General features: G+C 41.7%; 1 protein-coding gene across 4 annotated transcripts in view; it reads right to left on the reverse strand.

The window, feature by feature from the left end:
* DPYD (dihydropyrimidine dehydrogenase) overlaps positions 1 to 19,622 on the reverse strand; it is a 1,626,828-nt gene that overhangs the window by 394,270 nt on the left and 1,212,936 nt on the right. For all 4 annotated transcript variants that reach the window (XM_077278231.1, XM_077278232.1, XM_077278230.1 and 1 more), the window contains 2 exons: positions 17,173 to 17,241; positions 394 to 477 (listed from right to left, as the gene is read on the reverse strand). In XM_077278231.1, coding sequence (XP_077134346.1) covers positions 394 to 477; positions 17,173 to 17,241 — 153 coding nt within the window. The remainder of the gene's footprint in view (positions 1 to 393; positions 478 to 17,172; positions 17,242 to 19,622) is intronic.

Here is a 19,622-nt window from a genome sequence, read left to right on the forward strand (position 1 = left end):
ACGCGTTTCAAGGTCCTTTTCATCAGGACAAATCAATCAAATGATTTGATTTTAAGGATTTCATCTCAGCAGCACATAAGTGATACCTTCCCATCGTTTTCCTCATAGCAATGTAATATCACCATTGGGAACACTGGAATGTTGCCGCTACAGTACGTAGCAGGAGCATATAATGTTTTTATTTTATTTCAGGTCCTCAATAGGTTAAGCTAAGATTACTCAGTAGTGGACAACCCCTTAAAGCTTTGTAATGTTTTACTATTCTAGTTCAGACCTTATAATGCCACTGCTCTATGAATGCCGCTCAGCCGACCTACATACAAGTTTTCAATTCAAAGTTAAAAAAACTCTTAATCTTAACGAAAGTAACAAGAAAGAAAAGGAAATTCTTACCTGCCCACATGCCAGACCCATGCCCCTTTCTCCCATGCCATGGGGGCAAGAAAGATTCAACTCCAGGGCGTCTGCTCCCGAAGCCTGTAAATATAGTATTAAAAGTCAGATAACTATAGATTAATGTATGTATGTGTACAGTAGACGCTGTTACTAGTAATTATGTTTAGTAATGGTTAAGGAACATATCTGATTGCCATTTGGGAAAAAGAGATGAGAGGTCAGGTGATCATTATTATTATTTTATTTTATTTAGTTTTTGCAGCCCTCTCCAGCTCCACAAAACAGCAAATTCAGCCAGCTGCCATTTTGTTTCATACTTACTATTTTTATAACATTGAAGGCGAATTAAATTTCTCTAAAAAATCACTAATTTATATTCATAAATATGTTATGGAACTAATAATTTAAAAGGTAACAATTTATGCTTTAAAAACTATGTGGATGTACAATCTTCTGAAAATGACCAGTTACATGGAGACCCTCAGTGCAAAGATGTCCCCAAACTGCCCCAAACCTCACTTTACTAGGTAACGTACCATGTGAGTACTGCAATTTATATTGTGCGTTCATTGCAAAAAAAGCAAGCATTATTTAAAAAGAGATTAGGAAAATATTGAGCTGGAAAATTTCTATGAAGAAATTTCCATTTCTATGGAATGGAATGACAATGAGACAATGAGATGTTTCCCCACCATTTCCATTCTGACGGTCCGTAAAAATTAGGCTGCGCTCGAATATCATCTGTGTGCGATCTGATGTTTTTCAAGGACCCATAAATTTGCATTGCCAATTTTGACGCGACACAAATCAAAATTGGACATGTCTCCGATTTTAAGCTTGGTCCCTAGAAAAAATATTGGCCTATGCATAGCCCCATAGAATATCATGAGTATGTGTGTTATCTATGAAATTCAAGGATAGCACTCATCTGATATAATCGATTGTATACATGAGACCTAATAGTGAGTCTGTCATTTGGTACCACATGTGTGCCTCATCATTTTTACATGAATGTAAAACTTGTGCATTATTTTAGCTCCATAAGAAGTATTTTATGGGCAGCACCGTGGCTCAGTGGTTAGCACTGTTGCTTTGCAGAGTTGGGGTCTGGGTTCAAATCCCACCAGATATAATATCTGTCATGAGTTTGTATGTTCTCCTCATGTTTGCATGAGTTTCCTCCCACAGTACAAAAACATACCGAAAAGGAATCTCGATTGTGAGCCCCATCGGGGAAGGTGCCGATAGCACAGTCCAAAAACATACCGATAAGGAATATAGATTGTGAGCCCCATCAGGGACGGTGCCAATAATGTCTGTAAAGCACGGTGGAATTAATGGCGCTATAAAAGTGATTAAATAAAAAAAGATATAAAATGTTAAACAACAGTAATTGTTGCCATTGTTATTGTTTTCCCCTCATAATAATAATACTACACAATGTTTTTCATGGTGCCACATTCTGTATGCGTATTACGTCTCCCCACCCATAATATAGATAAATGTTCAGGATTTATTATCACTACAACTGCAAGAATTGCTGTGCAGTGATTATAAATTACCTAGTAACGAATGCAAAACTTTAAAGTAAAACATGACACATAGCTGATACTGCATGCAGAATGTAAGCTCGACCCCATGGAACGAGGATTAGTACCACATGGCGGGAGGATTACCCCACACCGCGCTTTTGTCTTTCACATAATACAAACATCTCTGGAGCAAACAGCTACATGAAGGTTATAGCCTGCAATTGCACTCATCACACATAGTACTGCAAAGGATTTACAGATGCTTCCTCATGTAAATGCGATGGTAGTTTATATGCCACTTGTGGAATGTCAGCAGGTCTGCTAATTCTCTAGAGAGCATCAAATTATGGGGAAAAAAAAAATTGTATGCAAATACAATATATACAGTATATAAAAATGCATACAAAATAATAAGCACTAAAATATCAGAAACATCTGTAATAAATATTGCATGCTCCTAAATTCCCTCAAGAATTCACTTTAAAAAATTCACGTGAGTTGAAAATAATATTGATTTTAAGAACGATCAGTAATGAGAAAAAGTTATATTTTTTCCATCTTTGACATGCAGCTTTCCAATTTTTGTTTTCCATCTTTGACGTTGGCACAGTTTGCTGCCTTGATAAGTCAATTACTGATAGACCATGCCAGTTAATAATAGGCCAAAAAGTGATTAGGCCTAACAAATATCATGACATCATTAGGGTCTAGCAATCAAGAGGCGCTGAGGACACAGGCAGAAGGTCACACTTCCATGGTCCTGCTGTAACGACATGGATGCCGGATAAGGTTTCTGCAAATTGTTTTACGCAACTCAACTGGCTAGCATCCAATATGCTGACAAATACACCCCCTATAGAGAGTAAAAACTTTTTTATCAGTTTTTAAGGCAAATCCATGTACTTAAAATATTTTACTTCTGTACTAAGCAGATTGGCTCTTCAGGTACTTAGGAAAGTGATATGGCAATAAAATGTTGACTGTATTGCCTTCCATAAGTGGCATAGCTTCCACAGAGGTAAAGCACCTGATTGCTATGGATCCCCTAGTGGGATGGGGGCACAAATTAATATCCTTCTTATGCTTTCTAGAAGAGTCATAGATCCCAAATTATCAAGCAGTTTTCAACAGAATTCAGGCATACAACTGCTTGAAATATTGATCTTTTTTAACGCAACTCACAGTTGCACAACAATTTGGCTACTTTTGACATTTGTACACCAAAGTGGGCAGATAAAGGTTAGGATGGAAGGTAGCTAAGTGCATCCAAAAAAAATCAGCATTATTTAGGGCACAAAAGTGGCATAAATCACATATAAATGTTCTCCAGACTAGAGAAAGCAAAATTCATTACAAAGTGCACTCTTCTTAAATTTGTTGGCCAATACTTTTTATTGATGGCCAATTCTAAGGATAGTCCATCAATATCTGATTGGTCAGAGTGCAATTCCTGACACCCCCACCAATCAGTTGATAGCTGTGGCTGCCAGAAGTTCTTGGATGCTGAGGGAACCAAGCAGCTCCGTCATTTCCATAGTGGCTATAACCGGGTACTGCATATCAAGCCACTATTCAAGTGTAGTATCCAGCCACAGACACTATAGTTTTGACAGGACTGCTATGTTCTGGCAGCGTCTGAGACGTTATGGACGATGACGATGCCAGTAACAGCTGATCTGCAAGGGTGTCATCACACGCTTCATCTTCACCATAGGTCAGGACTGCCAACCTAGTCACTGTCTATTGAAAGGTCATGGCACACACCATGACATCACAATCTTAATATGTGCGGTGACCTGAAGGCCTGATCATGGCCCGAAGTCCTTGCTTATAGTGTAGAAGCCAGAGATGCAGCACAAGACGATGGAGAGAAGAGGACCGCATGGCGAATAGTGATCAGTAATGTGTCCAGATAGGTGAGTGGTGTGGCATTCCTTTTTTTTATTGTTATTTATACTACTTGCCGGCCCTAAATGGTCCACCAAAATGGCAGCCGGCCACCCCCTATTCAAGTGAAGCACTTGACCATGGCCCCTATCGTTTTTTCGGAGCTTATATACCTAGCAGCATCCAATAACTTCTTGACTGTTTTGGCACCGGTAAGAAAAAACACTACTGGTAGACCAACAGTATATTTCCTTTCTTCTAATCGTTTTTTGTAGCACAAAAAGCAAACCCATGAGTATTTTTCTTACTATTAATATTGACACACATAGAAGAAAGTAAAGCAGAAAATTCAGTTTCAAACTAAAAATCTTTAAAACATCATGATGCACATTTAAGGTGACATCATCCAGAACTGTTCCCGTGAGATAATCTGAAATATTATTTGTCATTGACTGTGATGTCATCGATGACATCTCTGACTAATACATGAATTCACTTAGCATGCAGTGCACATTATTTCATGTAATACAAGATGGCCCCATCTGCAATTATTATTGAAATCTTCCTGAGTGATTTAGCCCGGGTGGCTACAATGACATATTGCATTATTCACAGTCTCAGTGCCCTTATGTCAGCACAATACAGACTGAGAAATGGCTGGCAAATGAGGCTTAGATTTAATACATGTAATCCATTTTGTAAGTGGCCTAAACTACTACTTAATGCCCTCGCTATGCTTTCAGCTCTTGACCCCTGCTTAGCATGGCACTTTACATAGAGAATTATTGTTTAATCAATAATGCACAATTGACCACTCTGGTGCAGGACAGGCTTGTGCTAAATTGCCTTGGTGTGCACCAGAGGTCTACCATTAGGGCTTAAATTGACACTTAAGATAGAAACTATAAACCAATATATACTGTCATGTCCAAACTGGAGATCGCCCAGTAACCCTTCTTGCACATGAAATATCGGAAGGATAAAGGGGATTTTGAATATGACGGAAGATTTAAAAATCCTGTTATACAGTCTATTGAATTGTAAATTTACTGAACACCCCCTACCCTCATACCAAAGTCTCCTCTTGCAAATTGGCAGCCATTAAAGATGAAAAGAAAACTAAGCATCTCAGCCTTATAAAAGGAGAACAGGCAACATAATAAAGCCATTCATCATCGTCTGCTTAAAGTGGCAAAGCTCTTGTCAAGCTTGGATTTTACAAAAGATTTCATGGTCAATTAGGTAAATACAGGTATAAAATGGACCTAGTCCTGAAGATCAGACAGCCAATTGCTGATTATGTTTAATTTCATTTCTCTAAATCCCCAAAGTGTTTCTTTTCCCTTTTCTTAGTAGGTTTACAATGTAAGAAATGCATAGAAAGTAAGCAATATGGAGCTAGATGCATTAAAACGCTTTGTGAAGCAAAACCAATTAGTGATCCATTATGCTTATGTGAAGGTATAAAGAACTCTGCCACTTATAGTTTTATAATGTAGTCAAAGAGAGAAAAGTGCAAGGGATTAGTATGCTGGAGCACTGGGAGGATTTAGCATTATTTCTAGCAATGAAGATGGTCGTAACATTATATACATTTTTTTATTTAACCCAAATCACTTTTTTTTGGGGGGGAGAATTCGGCAAAAATGGTGAATTCGAATTTCAAAAGATCTGCTCATCTCTAAGTTATATAGTCATCTGCTGGCACGATATTTAACAAAAATCATAAAAAATTTTTAAGTTGGCAATCTTGAGCTTCATTTCTTGGAAAATGTTTAGCCAAAAAAGTAAGAAAAGGATAGACAAATCAGTAATTTTCAATTGATATGCTGTGTTGTAGATATCACAGGGGATAAAGTTTGAGCCTTATTTTGCTGATAATTAAAATAAAATCCCCAGCAGTCAATTTAGTGAGCAATCCATTTTGGGCCAGGAGGTGGTAAAAAAAACAAGAAAAAATACCAAACCCTACCTCCCCGGCCGTACTGCTACTCACTATGCACCATTTAGTCTTCTTCTTTCAATTGTCACATGCCATACCTACGGTCTCTTCACTATAGGCCAAGACTTCCAACTGCGATTAGACCTTAAGGGTCACTTTCTCTTTGAAGGTTGTGATTAGTGATGAGCGAATATACTTGTTACTCGAGATTTCTCGAGCACACGCGGGGTCCCCCGAGTATTTTTTAGTGCTCGGAGATTTCGTTTTTCTTGCCGCAGCTGAATGATTTACATCTGTTAGCCAGCATAAGTACATGTGGGGATTCCCTAGCCACCAGGCAACTGTGCCAAGCAGGATCGGGAAATCTCGAGTAACGAGTATACTAGTTGTGATGTCATAACTTCATGATGTGCACCTCTAACTTATGACGCCAAGTGACCAGATCATCAGTCCTGGCCTGTAGTGAAGATGACAGAGATGCTGGAACATGATGGCAGAAGGAAGAATACTTTATGTCTGGCAGCGAACTGCGGGGAGGCTGGAGAGGTGAGTGCTGAGGTGTGTAGTATTTATTTATTAATTTTAATCTTCTTTTAATTTGCTTTGAGGTCTGGAGAGACACCAGAGTATAATAAGGAACAGTTATTTCATGATAAATCAAAAAATTTTTTTTGGGGGGTTGGCGAAGTCGGCAAATTTGAATCGAAAACAATATGATCATCACTGCTAAGATGAAGAGGCCACTACTACCCTCAAAACATGTAGAATTGTGCATTATGGTGATCTGCAAAGAGCCCATTTACTGTTCTTGCAACTGTAAATACAGTTGTGTGAAAGTTTGTGCCCCCTTCCTAATTTTTTATTCTTTTGCATGTTTGTCACACTTAAATGTTTTAGATCACAAAAAATGTAAATCTTAAAGTAAGATAACACAAGTAAACACAAAATGCAGTTTTTAAATGAAGGTCTTTAATATTAAGGAACAAATAAATCCAAACCTACAAGGCCTTGTGTGAAAAAGTGATTGCCCCCTAAACCTAATAACTGGTTGGGCTACCCTTAGCAGCATCAACTGCAATCAAGCATTTGCAAAAACTGGAAATGAGTCTTTTACAATGCTCTGAAGGAATTTTTGCCCATTTTTCTTTGCAGAAATGTTGTAATTCAGCCACACTGAAGGGTTTCCAAACATTAACAGCCTTTTTAAGTTCATGCTACAGCATCTCTATCAGATTATGGTCAGTACTTTTACTAGACCACTCCAAAGTCTTAACTTTGTTTTTCTTAAGCCATTCAGAGGTGGGCTTGCTAGTGTGTTTTGGACTATTTTCTTGTTGCATAACCCACGCGTGCTTCAGCTTGAGGACATGAACAGATAGCCGGACATTCTCCTGCAGGACTTTTTGGTAGACAGCAGAATTAATGGTTTCATTTACAACAGCAAGTCTTTCAGGTTCTGAAGCAGCAAAACAGCCCCAGACCATCACACTACCACCACCATATTTTACTGCTGGTATGATGTTTCTTTTCTGAAATGCTTTGTTACTTCTTCGCCAGATGTAATGGTACATTCACTTTCCAAAAAGTTCAACTTTTGTCTTGTCACTCCAAAGAGTATGCTCCAAAAAGTCTTGGAGATCATCAAAATGTTTTATGGCAAAACTGAGATGAGCCTTTATGTTCATTTTGCTCAGCAGTGGTTTTCACCTTGGAATGCTGCCATGCAGGACATTTTTGCCAAGTCTCTTTGTTATGGTGGAGTCATGAACACTGACCTTAACTGAGGCAAGTGAGGCCTGCAATTCTTTTGATGTTGTTGTGGAGTCTTTTGTCACTTCTTGGATGAGTCGTTGCTGCACTCCTGCGGTGATTTTGGTCAGCCGACCACTCCTGGGATGGTTCACCACAGTTCCATGTTTTTTGCCATTTGTGGATAATGGCTCTTACTGTGATTCCCTTGAGTTCTAAAGCTTTAGAAATGGCTTTATAACCTTTTCCAGACTGATAGATCTCAATAACTTTCTTTCTCATTTGTTCCAGAATTTCTTTGGATCGCGGCATGATGTCTAGTTTTTGAGGATCTTTTGGTCTACTTCAGTTTTTCAGGCAGGTCCTATTTAAGTGATTTCTTGATTGAGAACAGGTGTGGCAGTAATCAGGCCTGGGTGTGACTAGGGAATTTGAACTCTGCTTCCCAAAAATGTGATAAACCACAGTTAATTCATGTTTTAAGTGGGGGCACTTTTCACACAAGGCCCTGCAGGATTGGATTTCTTTTTCTCTTAATATTAAAGACCTCCATTTAAAAATGCATTTTGTGCTTACTTGTATTATCTTTCTCTAATATTTAAATTTGTTTGTTGATCTGAAAAATTCAAGTGTGACAAACATGCTAAACATTTGGAAATCAGGAAGGGGCAAACTTTTTTTCACACAACTGTACATATTAATATTCCACAATTTCAATTCCTTGAACTGATATTGTAGTTTATGCACCTTACAGCCACAAGACTTTTCAAACAATGTGTATGAAGATCTTTTGGAATTTTTATATTCATTATACTCATAATACTCAGTCTTATTTGGAGCGGCCGCAGCACACACAGGGATAAATTTATCCAACCCAAATTTCTATATCAAATGGCGCCCAATGTGGGGCTCGAACCCACGACCCTGAGATTAAGAGTCTCATGCTCTACCGACTGAGCTAGCCAGGCCTTGGTTCACGGGACAGAGACTGCGCAGCTCCATAAGTAAGGTAAGAAAATGTTATCATCTTACCTGAATGTCCCCTGTGCCCAGTCCGGGTCTATGCCTCTTGCCGGTCAGGTGTGGTCACCACCGCATTCCCAGGTAGTATAAAAAGTCCAAGCCTGTATCCAAAACCCTGGGATTTTAGTCAAGGTGTCTGCTGTGTGCCGTGTATGTGTTCTGTGTTTGTGTAAGATCCAGGAGATGAAAGGAAAAAGTGACTTTTGTTTGTGGTGGCTGGGTAACTGACCGCAGGAGGTCAAATCGCTCGATAAGTTATTGCAGGATTCCCGTGCATAGGAGGAACAGGTAGAGTTCCGGGGCAGGTAGTCCCAGGCTCCAGGCACGGGTAGTGATAACTTAGAGGGCTACTGCAAATTCCCGTAGTGCCGGCGATCTAGTCAGGACGACCGGCCCGGGGTGGTAGATTTCCCGCTTGTTGTGGTTTTCACACAGGTGGCCCGGGCACAGGTGTGCCCAGTGCGATTGGCAGTAGTCTGTTCCCAGCACAACCTGCACGTGTCACAGAATAAAATGGTCCATCTCCCGGTCTATCTGTATCTGTGTCTGTTTGGTTCGATTCATGTATCGCTGCTTTAAGAGCATACAATTGTAAAAGAAAGTTTTTTTTCCTCTTTTCTTTTTACTTCCCCTTTTCCAAGCAGAGATATATGCATTGTAAATCACACTGTCACATCTGTTTTTTTTTTCTGGCTGTGTCTGCAATGCTAGCTATGTGTTGCTATTTGTGAAAAAGTGAAACAAATTGTATCTATTATTTTTGATGCGACATACATGTTTTCAGATACGTGATTTTAGTGACATTGGATACAATAGCATAAGAAAAGGGGAAGTGTGTGTCTCTGTCTGCGTTGAGAGCAGAGAGAGGGGAGAAGGAAAATATATATATAGTTTTTTTTTTACTCTTTTGAAAGTCTTTATTCTGTTTTTCTTATATATATTTTTTTTAAAAAAATTTAAGCTTTTTTTAAGTTTTCCAAAGTTTTTTTCCTTTTGCATCAAAATTTTGAGTTTTTGATCGTTTTTTTTTTTTTTTGGAGTTTTATATACTCACTTTTAGAAGTTTTTTAGTGTTGTTTTCTTTTTTCCTTTTTGTGTGTTTTTCATTTTTTTGTTTTTGCCATGGGGAATAAAGTTGCCAAGCAACAGGAGGGTCTTTTACTTCCTGATGAGAAAACAGCCCCCCAGATAGAGATAGTGGCAGAATTCGAAGGTGTTAAGTATGTGAAGAATTTTGGAAGGTATAAAGTATGTGAAATTCATAAGAATGGCAGACTTCAAGCTGCGGAATGGCATGACATAGAAAGGAAAATAAGGGAAGTTAGCTGATGTTAGATTGCTGAATACTAATACATGGTATGAAGTAGCAGCAGAGCTTACATCGTTTAGGTGGTACAGAAAGTTATGTGAGCAAACAGGAAGTGATTTTTATGTGTATAAGACAGAGATATTGGATCTGCGCAGTCTGCTTTTAGCAGAATCCATGGTATAGGTAGTTATTTTTGCACAGTATGTGGTGCACCCCGTCTCTCCCTACAGGGAGAAGGCATCATTGCTCCTCTCTATTATTCTTGTTGTTCTTCTCTATCCTCCTTTTTCTCTGTCACTCTTTCTCTCCTCATTCTTCTCTCCCACTCTCCTTTCCTCTCCTCTTTCTCCACACTTTTCTCTTCTCTCTCTCTCTCTCTCTCTTTCACACCTCCCATCTTCTCCTCCCTCTTCTCCTCACCCTCTCTCTCCTCCTTCTCCACTCCTCCACCACACCTATCTCCTCCTTCTCTTCCTTCTCCACACCCATCTCTCCTCCCTCTTCTCCTCACTCTCTCTCTCCTCCTTCTCCACTCCCCTACCACACCTTTCTATCTCTCTCTCTATCTCCTCCTCCACACCTCTTTCCTCCTTCTTCTTCCTCTTTCTTCCTCTTCGTTGCCGGCTTGGCGAACGCCGAAGTCAGACAATGTGGTGCTTACAGCACAAGGTTCCCCTTCTATGTCCCTGGCACAGTCCAGCCATTTCCAGTTGTAATATCGGGGAAAAGAAGGTGAAAATCCCCCTACACACAATGCAGTGGGCAGCCCCCAGACATAGCAGACAGCTCAACCCTGGGTGCAGAGGGGGGAGTACTGACATCATCTACATCTGCTGATAATGTACAATTTCAGCACCGGTCAGAGCTGCCTACATTCACACCAACACAGAACTATAAGCCTAGTCCATCATAGCTTCAGCAAGGGGGAGACATCCTCACACAAAAAAGGCAACTTCTAGGTCCAATATCAGTCAGTGTATGACCCCAGTACACGCTATCACAACTATTTCTCTGATGAAGATGAAGATGGAACATCATACATGCTGTCCAGTACTAGAAAAAGAAACCCACAGGCACCAAGAATGCAGGGGCAGATACAGGCACCACCATTACACTATGTGCACTGCACTTCAGGTCAGATGACAATCCTCCAGGCCCAGGGATGCATCCCAGGCAAATGTTGGCACAGGCCTTTGTAAATGGACTGAGACAGCCAATTAGGAAACCACTGATAGTGGCTAGGGCTGAGAACAGGTCAATAGCAGTGGACTGACCCAGCAAAAATGGTTTATATGCGCCTAGTAGACTGTTTAATGCTGATTGTCACCAAAACTGCCGCCATTATAGCGCCACAAAGATTAGAAGGAAACGGGTGCTGTGCTGCCGAGAACGCCAGAAGGGGAGCCAGAGGTGAAGATGCTACAAAGTGCTGAGTGACACGCTGGAAGAACCGCTGCAGACTCCAGAGAGGAGACACCGACCTCAATAAGGTTAGCAAAGGGGAGAAGCTATGTCAGAACAGAGGGAAGAAGTGATGGCAGATGCAGCCGCAGCCCCTGTAATGCTCCAAGACCTTGGGTTGGATGCAGCCGCCGGTCTCATGGCACCCCCGGGCCTCGCCACGAATGCACCTGCAGGCCCCATCTTACCACTGCAGCTTCAATCAGCAGGCCGGACCCCGCTGCCACTACAGTACCCATCATGCCATTGTCCAGAGTAGCCAAAGGGATTGAGTCCCAACCAGGGGTGCAGAAGACAGCCCCTCTCATGGTGACCACTGACCTGGAAGCGCAACCACCCTACGAAGACAGAAAAAGTGTCAAGTGTTACAAGTGTGGCGAGTTTGGCCATTTCCAGAACCAGTGCAAAGCACCCACACCCCCGAAGAGACTGGACCCATGCAACCCAAGAGTTGGTCCAGAGAAACAGGTCAAGGAAGAAGTGCAGAAAGCAGTGAAGTACCCCGTCCATAGGACAGGGGCAAGCAAGCCAGGTCCGCAAGACACTACACTCCTGACATGTAAACCTTCATCTGCAAGACCAATACCTCAAATTGCCCTTAAAGTGGATGGCGTTGTCAGATCTGTTCTTCTGCACACCGGTGCAATTGTGATGAGACCTGTGGAACTCGCTGCTCCCACCTGCCTATCAGAATCCTCTGTGCCTCGCATGGGCATTGATGGTCAAGTCATACATTCTCAGCTTACAAAGTCACTGAGCGTGTGCACTCAGCCAGGACACTCTATCCTGTTCCAGTTTGTGGTGTCAAGAACCTGCCCACTCAACCTACTGGGGACAGACCTACTGCAGAAGCTGAAGGCAACCACAGTGTTCCAGGAAGATGGGACAGTGACACTTTCTTCATCCCTGACCCAAGAAGAGTCATGCTGGCGGCCCTACAAGAATGTTAAACAACCGATGAGGCCTACCCAAGGAGGTACTGGATGTAGTACCAGAAAGTCTATGGTCTAAGGGACCTCAGCACATGGGAAAACCTCAAGTTGCCCCAGTACGGGTGTCACTCAAGCCATGTACCCCATACCCTCGTAAGGCCCAGGCCAGGCCTAGTATCAAGCTGCCTCTGACCAACTGAAGGTCTGCCTGGAAATAGGAATCATTGTTCCTTGCACATCGCCTTGCAATCCTCTGCTTTCCCCATCAAGAAAAAGACTGTAAAAGGAGAGCCAGCCAAGTTCAGAATGGTGCATGACCTGAGAGCTGTGAATGACGTCACGGTGTTTGAAACTCCAATTGTGCCAAATCCACACACTCTGCTCTCAAATGTGCCTGCCACAGCAAAAGTGTTCACAGTGACCGACCTGGCTAATGTTTTCTCCAGTGTTCCCCTTCATCCGGAAGACCAGTTCCTGTTTGCCTTAATGCACCAAAAGGGACACAACACATGGACAGTGATGCCACAGTGGGCCCAGAACAGCCCTTCACAGTTCATCAGAGCAATGTCCACAGTCCTCACCAACTGGGTCACAGAACCAGCAGAAGTAACCCTGCTACAATACATGGACGATCTACTCCTTTGTGCAATTGACTTTGACACGCGTAAAGTCCATTCCTTGAATCTCCTACTCTACCTGGCAGAGCAGCACTGCAAGATCTCAAAGAACAAAGTCCAGTGGTGTCTGAAGCGAGTTTCGTTCCAGAGACACTGTATTGCTCACCAGGCGAAACACCTGACAGATGACCGGAAGACCACAGTGGAGAAGATGGTTCCTCCAACAACTCCAAAGGTGCTACAGGCCTTCCTTGGTCTAGTTTCGTATTGCAGAGCCTGGATCCCTGATGCTTCAGTCCTAATGCAGCCTCTGTGTGAATACGTCAGCGTGACCTCGTTCCTCCTGACAGATAAAGCTTTCAGCTCGTTCAAGAAGTTAAAAGGCTCTGTAGTCTCAGCGCCAGCACTAGGCCTATCTGACTACAAGAAGCCATTCCGTCTCTACTTGAGAAAAGAAGGCCTTGCTACTGGAGTCCTGATGCAGCTTCAGGGGGGAAAGAGACTTTTGGACTACTTTTCAGCTCGCCTGGATCAAGTTGCAAGGGGAGCCTCTTCCTCCCGCATGAGAGCAGCAGTTGCAGCAAACGCCCTTCTGGACAGGACTACTGACATCATTGGAAAAACCATTGGAAATCCTGGCTCCGCATGACATCTCAGCAATCCTCAACCAAACCCAGCCAAAACATCTCTCCACCGCCAGGCATCTTCGCCTCCAGTGCTCTCTACTCCTGCCCGACAATGTCACCAACTGCAGATGCACAGTCCTCAATCCGCCCACTCTACTCCCACTCCCAAGGGGGGATACAGATACGGATCCTCAGATAAAAATTCTGATCAAAAGTCTGCATGGGATCTGGATTTGCTCCGGACGGATGATCATGATTGCTTCAGCATCATGCAACAGGAAACAGCAGGACTACCCAAGGCGGCAGAAGAGCCACTGACCAACCCAGAATTGATCCTCTATGTGGATGGCTCCAGATTTGCAGATGATGAAGGAAGATTCCACATGGGATGTGCAGTGACCAGCAATCAAGAGATCCTGTGGTCCAGAAGTCTGCCGCCTAGTCTGTCAACCCAGGAAGCAGAACTGATAGCGCTGATGAAGGCCTACCAGATGGCAGAAGACAAGACTGCGAAAATATATACTGATTCTAGGTACTCGCATGGCATAGCACATGATTTTGGGCCCATCTGGGCTGCAAGGGACTTCATCACAGCAAGCGGAACAACCGTGAAGCATCATGGAGCCATTAAGGACCTGCTGAACGCACTTCAACTTCCAAAGTGGTGGCAGTACTAAAAGTCAAAGCGCATGGAAAACTAAACACAGTAGAGGCACGAGGCAACAACATGGCGGATATGGCAGCCAAAGAAGCAGTCAAAGGAAGACAATATGGAAAAGTGGGAGAGGTTGTATAGCCGGACGGCTATTACATGACGACTGAAGACAAGAAACCTGACCAAATGACGTCCTGTGACCTGCTGAAAAAGCAAGCCCCAAAGGACAAGAAGGAATTCTGGATGCGGAAGGGAGCAACACATGAAGAAGGAAGGATATACTCAATGGACTACAAACCCTGTTTACCCTGAAGCATGTACCCTACGGTGGTCCAGTGGGCACATGGGCCCACACACAGATTAAAGACACAGATGAATGATCTGACTGGTGCTTACTGGTTCGCTCCTGGGATCTCCACCCTAACAGCCAAGTTCACTAGCAGCTGTTTGACCTGCGCCAAATGCAACCCTGGAAGAATGGAGAAAGTTCCCACCCATCATCTTGCCAGACCACTGTACCCCTTCCAGAGGATCCAGATAGACCACATCCAGATGCCGCCAAGTGGAGGTTTCGAATATGCCCTTGTGGTCGTGGACGTGTTCTCAGGATGGCCAGAAGCTTTCCCAGCGAGGAACCAGTCAGCAAAGACTACTGCAAAGAAGCTACTCTCAGAGACGAGATATGCAGCTATGGGGTCCCAGAAGTGATAGAGAGTGACCAGGGACCCACATTCACAGCAAGTCTCACACGAGAGATCTAGTCAGCAGTAGGGTCAGACTTAGGCCTACACACTCCCAATCACACTACTTAGTGTAAGGCACACTTCCAGAGGCCCAGAAAAGCTATGAAATTTTGTTTGGGTCTAGCCCCAGATTAGGGGTATCCTTTCCCTCAGCAGCTGATTATGCAATATGATACTTTGTCTGCTTATGTAATTGAACTCACCAAGAAACTTGCTAACATCCATTCTCGAGTTTTTTTCTTCATTGCCAGATCAAGATACAGTGTCCGGTACGCACTCAGGAGACTGGGTGTTGGTGAGAAAAGTTTGTAAGGAGAACACCACTCGATCCCAGATTTGATGGCCCTGTTCAAGTGCTGCTGATGACACCAAACTCTGTGAAACTGGAGGGAAGACCCCCTTGGATCCACTCATCGCATTGCAAGAAAGCTCCCCTACCAGAAGATGACACCCAAGCCAGAATGATGTTGTGGATGCCCTGCCTGACAGAACAGATGACCTACCTGATAAAGAATACCCACCGCCCACTACACATGCTATTGACTAAGAGACTGATTGCAATGAACCCCCGTTAGGGACAAATCTCCTGACCGCCCAGTTGCGAAAAGTCTGTATGGAGTGGGGCGCAGGCATTAGGCTTGCGTCAGTTCACCGACAGCACAAAAGAGTTGCAGCGCTTTGGGACAAGAGGCTAGGAATAGGGCAAGTGATATCTAAGGGGGGCTTGTGATAGAAATATATATATATCATGTAGATCTCACTTGCATGTATACTCCTCTATAATCATATATACTCATATACTCACAGCTAATATATACACTATAATCAATGGTTTAAAATGGCTGACATAAACTGATATAAGCCAGACAGATTGTATGGGGTTTTCCATCTCAAAAACAGGAACTTAGGCCAGATGTCCTGAAATAAAGTCTAGAATATCGCTGAATCTTGCTGAAATGGCAGACCAACAGTGTCAGATGTATTAAGTGCTGATCAGATGTCTCAACTCTGGCCTAGATGCAGAGAGCTCAATTTTAGTTGCTTAATCAGCATATGTGCATTGTCATATGTGCATTAATCACAATATTCCATATATGTTTAGATAACCAATGACAGAGGAGCTAGACAATATGGTAATTAACTAACCACCCCTAACAACCCCTAACCACTCCTTTCTATATGCTATCATAAAACTATGTATGTACAATAAAGTATCAGTATTGATGGAATGTTGTTCTGTCGCAATGGTGTACAGTCCATTCTTGATGAGCGCTCATAATACTCAGTCTTATTAGGAGCAGCCGCAGCACACACAGGGATAAATTTATCCAACCCAAGTTTCTATATCAATCTTATGGAGCAACGTGGCACAGCTGTGAGGTGCACAAAGAAGGTTCCCAAACCAGTGACTATTAGAAATAAACTTTGGCACTCAACTTTAGTATGTCGTAATTTTTATTGGCAGCCACTTGTACAAACGTTTCGGTCAGTGTTATTGACCTTCTTCAGTGTACTTGTTGTCAAAGGTAGCAAGAGTGTGGCTCAAAATGTAGATAAGGTCCTAATATAGGTCACAGAGAAGGTCCTAATGTGGATCCCTATGAGAGCAAGTGTGTTGTATGGATCTAACAGGTGGACCTAAGAAAACCTCTTGCCCAGAATCGGCAATAGTTAAATGTGGACCAGACAAGTGTGTTGTGTGGATCTAGCAGGTGGACCAAAGAAAACCTCTTGCCCCGAGTTAGCAGTAGCTCTGTGTGGACCAGATAAATGGACCAGGAAAATATACCTGTTCCAGGATGAATGGTAGTGAAGAACGCGGTGTCCACCGCTGGTTCTGTGGACCACAGAACCAGCGGTCCATTTATCTGGTCCACACAGAGCTACTGCTAACTCGGGGCAAGAGGTTTTCTTTGGTCCACCTGCTAGATCCACACAACACACTTGTCTGGTCCACATATAACTATTGCCGATTCTGGGCAAGAGGTTTTCTTAGGTCCACCTGTTAGATCCATACAACACACTTGCTCTCATAGGGATCCACATTAGGACCTTCTCTGTGATCTATATTAGGACCTTATCTACATTTTGAGCCACACGCTTGCTACCTTTGACAACAAGTACACTGAAGAAGGTCAATAACACTGACCGAAACGTTTGTACAAGTGGCTGCCAATAAAAATTACGACATACTAAAGTTGAGTGCCAAAGTTTATTTCTGATAGTCTATATCAATCTTGACCTCAGAACTACCATATATACAGTTCATTAGACTCTATATATTTAGACAGAACTCTTACCTTTGCCATTTGAGCCAGTTCTGTCCAGTCTTCCTTATTGTAACTGCACATAATACTTGCAATGAGTATCTGAAAAGGAACATTTAATAACAGGTTACTTGTTTTGTTCACAAGCTTGTCCTGGGAGGATAGTTATTATGGGACACACTTTTATTAATTGAAACAATTGAACGAACATATATTTTGCAACAATAAATAAAAATAAAAAACCAGGACAGATACACATTTTTTCCAGTTTTAATAGTGTAATAGTGTCCCCCACACACCTTACACCTTAAGGAACACCATATCTGTATATGCACAGATTGCACATGCAAGTTTAATATCTTGCATTTTTAGAAAAAAATAGAGAAATTGTTGCCGTAAACAAATACTATTTATCTTTTATTTCCACATAGATTGGGAGCTCTTTCGAACAAGGCTCCTATCATTAAATAGTTAATTTGTTTCTCACTCTGTAGCTCTTTGAACCATAAAGCCATGCAGAATATGTTTACAAAATATAAATACAAATTATTCTTACTATTATTATACATGTTCCAAATTTTTATGAAAATTGGATTTACGTGTCATAAAGATGTATTTTTTTGTTTTTCAAATCAACTCATGGATGATATTATGTTTCTTTGGATCAGTGAAATCAATCTCAGTAACAAGGTTCCAGAGACATGTTTGGGGCTGAAATCATGGGGAGAGAACTAGTGGACCCTTTTAGGGTCCCTGAAGATGTAAAAATGACCTTGACAAAGTGTAAAGAGTTTCTGACTGTCCACTTTCTTCCATTGTACAAAAAGAAGAACTGCGCCATTCTTAGCAAAATCATCTTCACGAATGATAATTCACCATCTCATGTTGCAAAGAACACCTCTGAGTCATTGGCTGCTGTGGTTATAAAAGGGGATAAACTCATGGTGTGGCCACCATCTTCCTCTCACCTCTATGAGGCTATTCTGACATCCTGCAAATAAATTCAAAAAGAAGCTATCCAAAAACTCAAAGGTTCACTGGATGGATGAGTTGTGAAGGTGGCGTCAAAGAACGGGTCCTATGTTAACATGTCACTTGGCCGGTTAAGATGTTTTTGATTGAAAAAGCTTTAGATTTTAGTAAATGTGATCTATTAATTCCACAATCTCAACAAACGTTCATTTTCAGCTCATTTTAAAGTTTAAAATGTTCGGAAACTCTGATGTGTATAGTAATTTGGAGTATTTTCAGTTTTTTTTAGTTTTGAAAAAAATCCTGTTATCATTGGGAGGTTTCTCCAATAAAATTTGATAGATATTCTTACAGTTGATGATCTGAACATTATACTGACTCATTTGCATAATAGTTAAATAGCATTTGCATAATAATTTGGAACACGGTGTATATTTTAGTGACTTTAAAAAAATGGGCTTAAAGAATTTTTAGATTTTGTTATTTAGATGCAGCAATGTATTTATTTATTTTGCAAATTTATGTGATATACCAATAGATGGGTACACTGTAAAAGATTGATCCTCTCAAGCCAACTCATACAGGTTTCTCACTGTTTCTATAAATGTAGAGATCGATAAATACTGAAGCAGACTTTGGTGGGTAGAGACTAGAAGATGAATGGATAACCTATTTCCCCCATACCAGGACACCTCTCTGCACTTGGCTTGTTTCTCAAGATGTGTTTGCCCTCTGCAGCATGGGAGGCCTGACAGCTTTCCATTGATAGTAATAAAAACAGGCAATAACGAATGTTCTGGATAAGCAGCATGTGCTTGACTGAATGCCACTCACTGCCGCAGCACATGCTGGTTATCCAGAGCGTTTATTATTACCTGTATCCTTGTGCACACTGCAATCTGTCTAAAATATGAAGGTCATTATATGACCAACATGTCTTCCTTATTTTTGGACTGCCTGCACACAATAATATTATATTCTTACATCATTTACCTGAGTGCCAATACTCTACAAGATTTACATAGCAAAAAATACAAAACTTGAGCTTGGTTAAGTTGGTATACATGCAGCACATAAACACATGTTCACATTGGTCATAAAACATACAAAACCTACAAGAAACAAAATGAGCAAAAAACGTGCTATAACTAATAAGTAAAATACAAAAGTGCTTTTAAATAACACAGAGTTCTTTGTAATACTGTTTTCGATCAAAAATAGCATAAAAGCCATCCCACAAGGTGTTTCTGATCGGGACGGTCCTACACTGTCTAATATTAAAAACCTTACCATGTGTCAGAGTTGACCTCAGTGTGTGAATAAGGGCAGACAAAAGGACCAGGTCCCAACCTATGGACACCAGTCTCGGGAAGCCTTTAAATGTAATTTCCAGCTCAGGAGAGGGAGGCCACACCCCGGCTTCCACAAAATTCAATAATACAAAGAAAAAAACACAAAAATTGAGGTTGGTTTGAGTTGGTATACATGGAGCACATAAACGCATGTTCACG

This window comes from Ranitomeya variabilis, chromosome 8, assembly GCF_051348905.1.
Source record: "Ranitomeya variabilis isolate aRanVar5 chromosome 8, aRanVar5.hap1, whole genome shotgun sequence".
NCBI lineage: Eukaryota > Metazoa > Chordata > Amphibia > Anura > Dendrobatidae > Ranitomeya > Ranitomeya variabilis.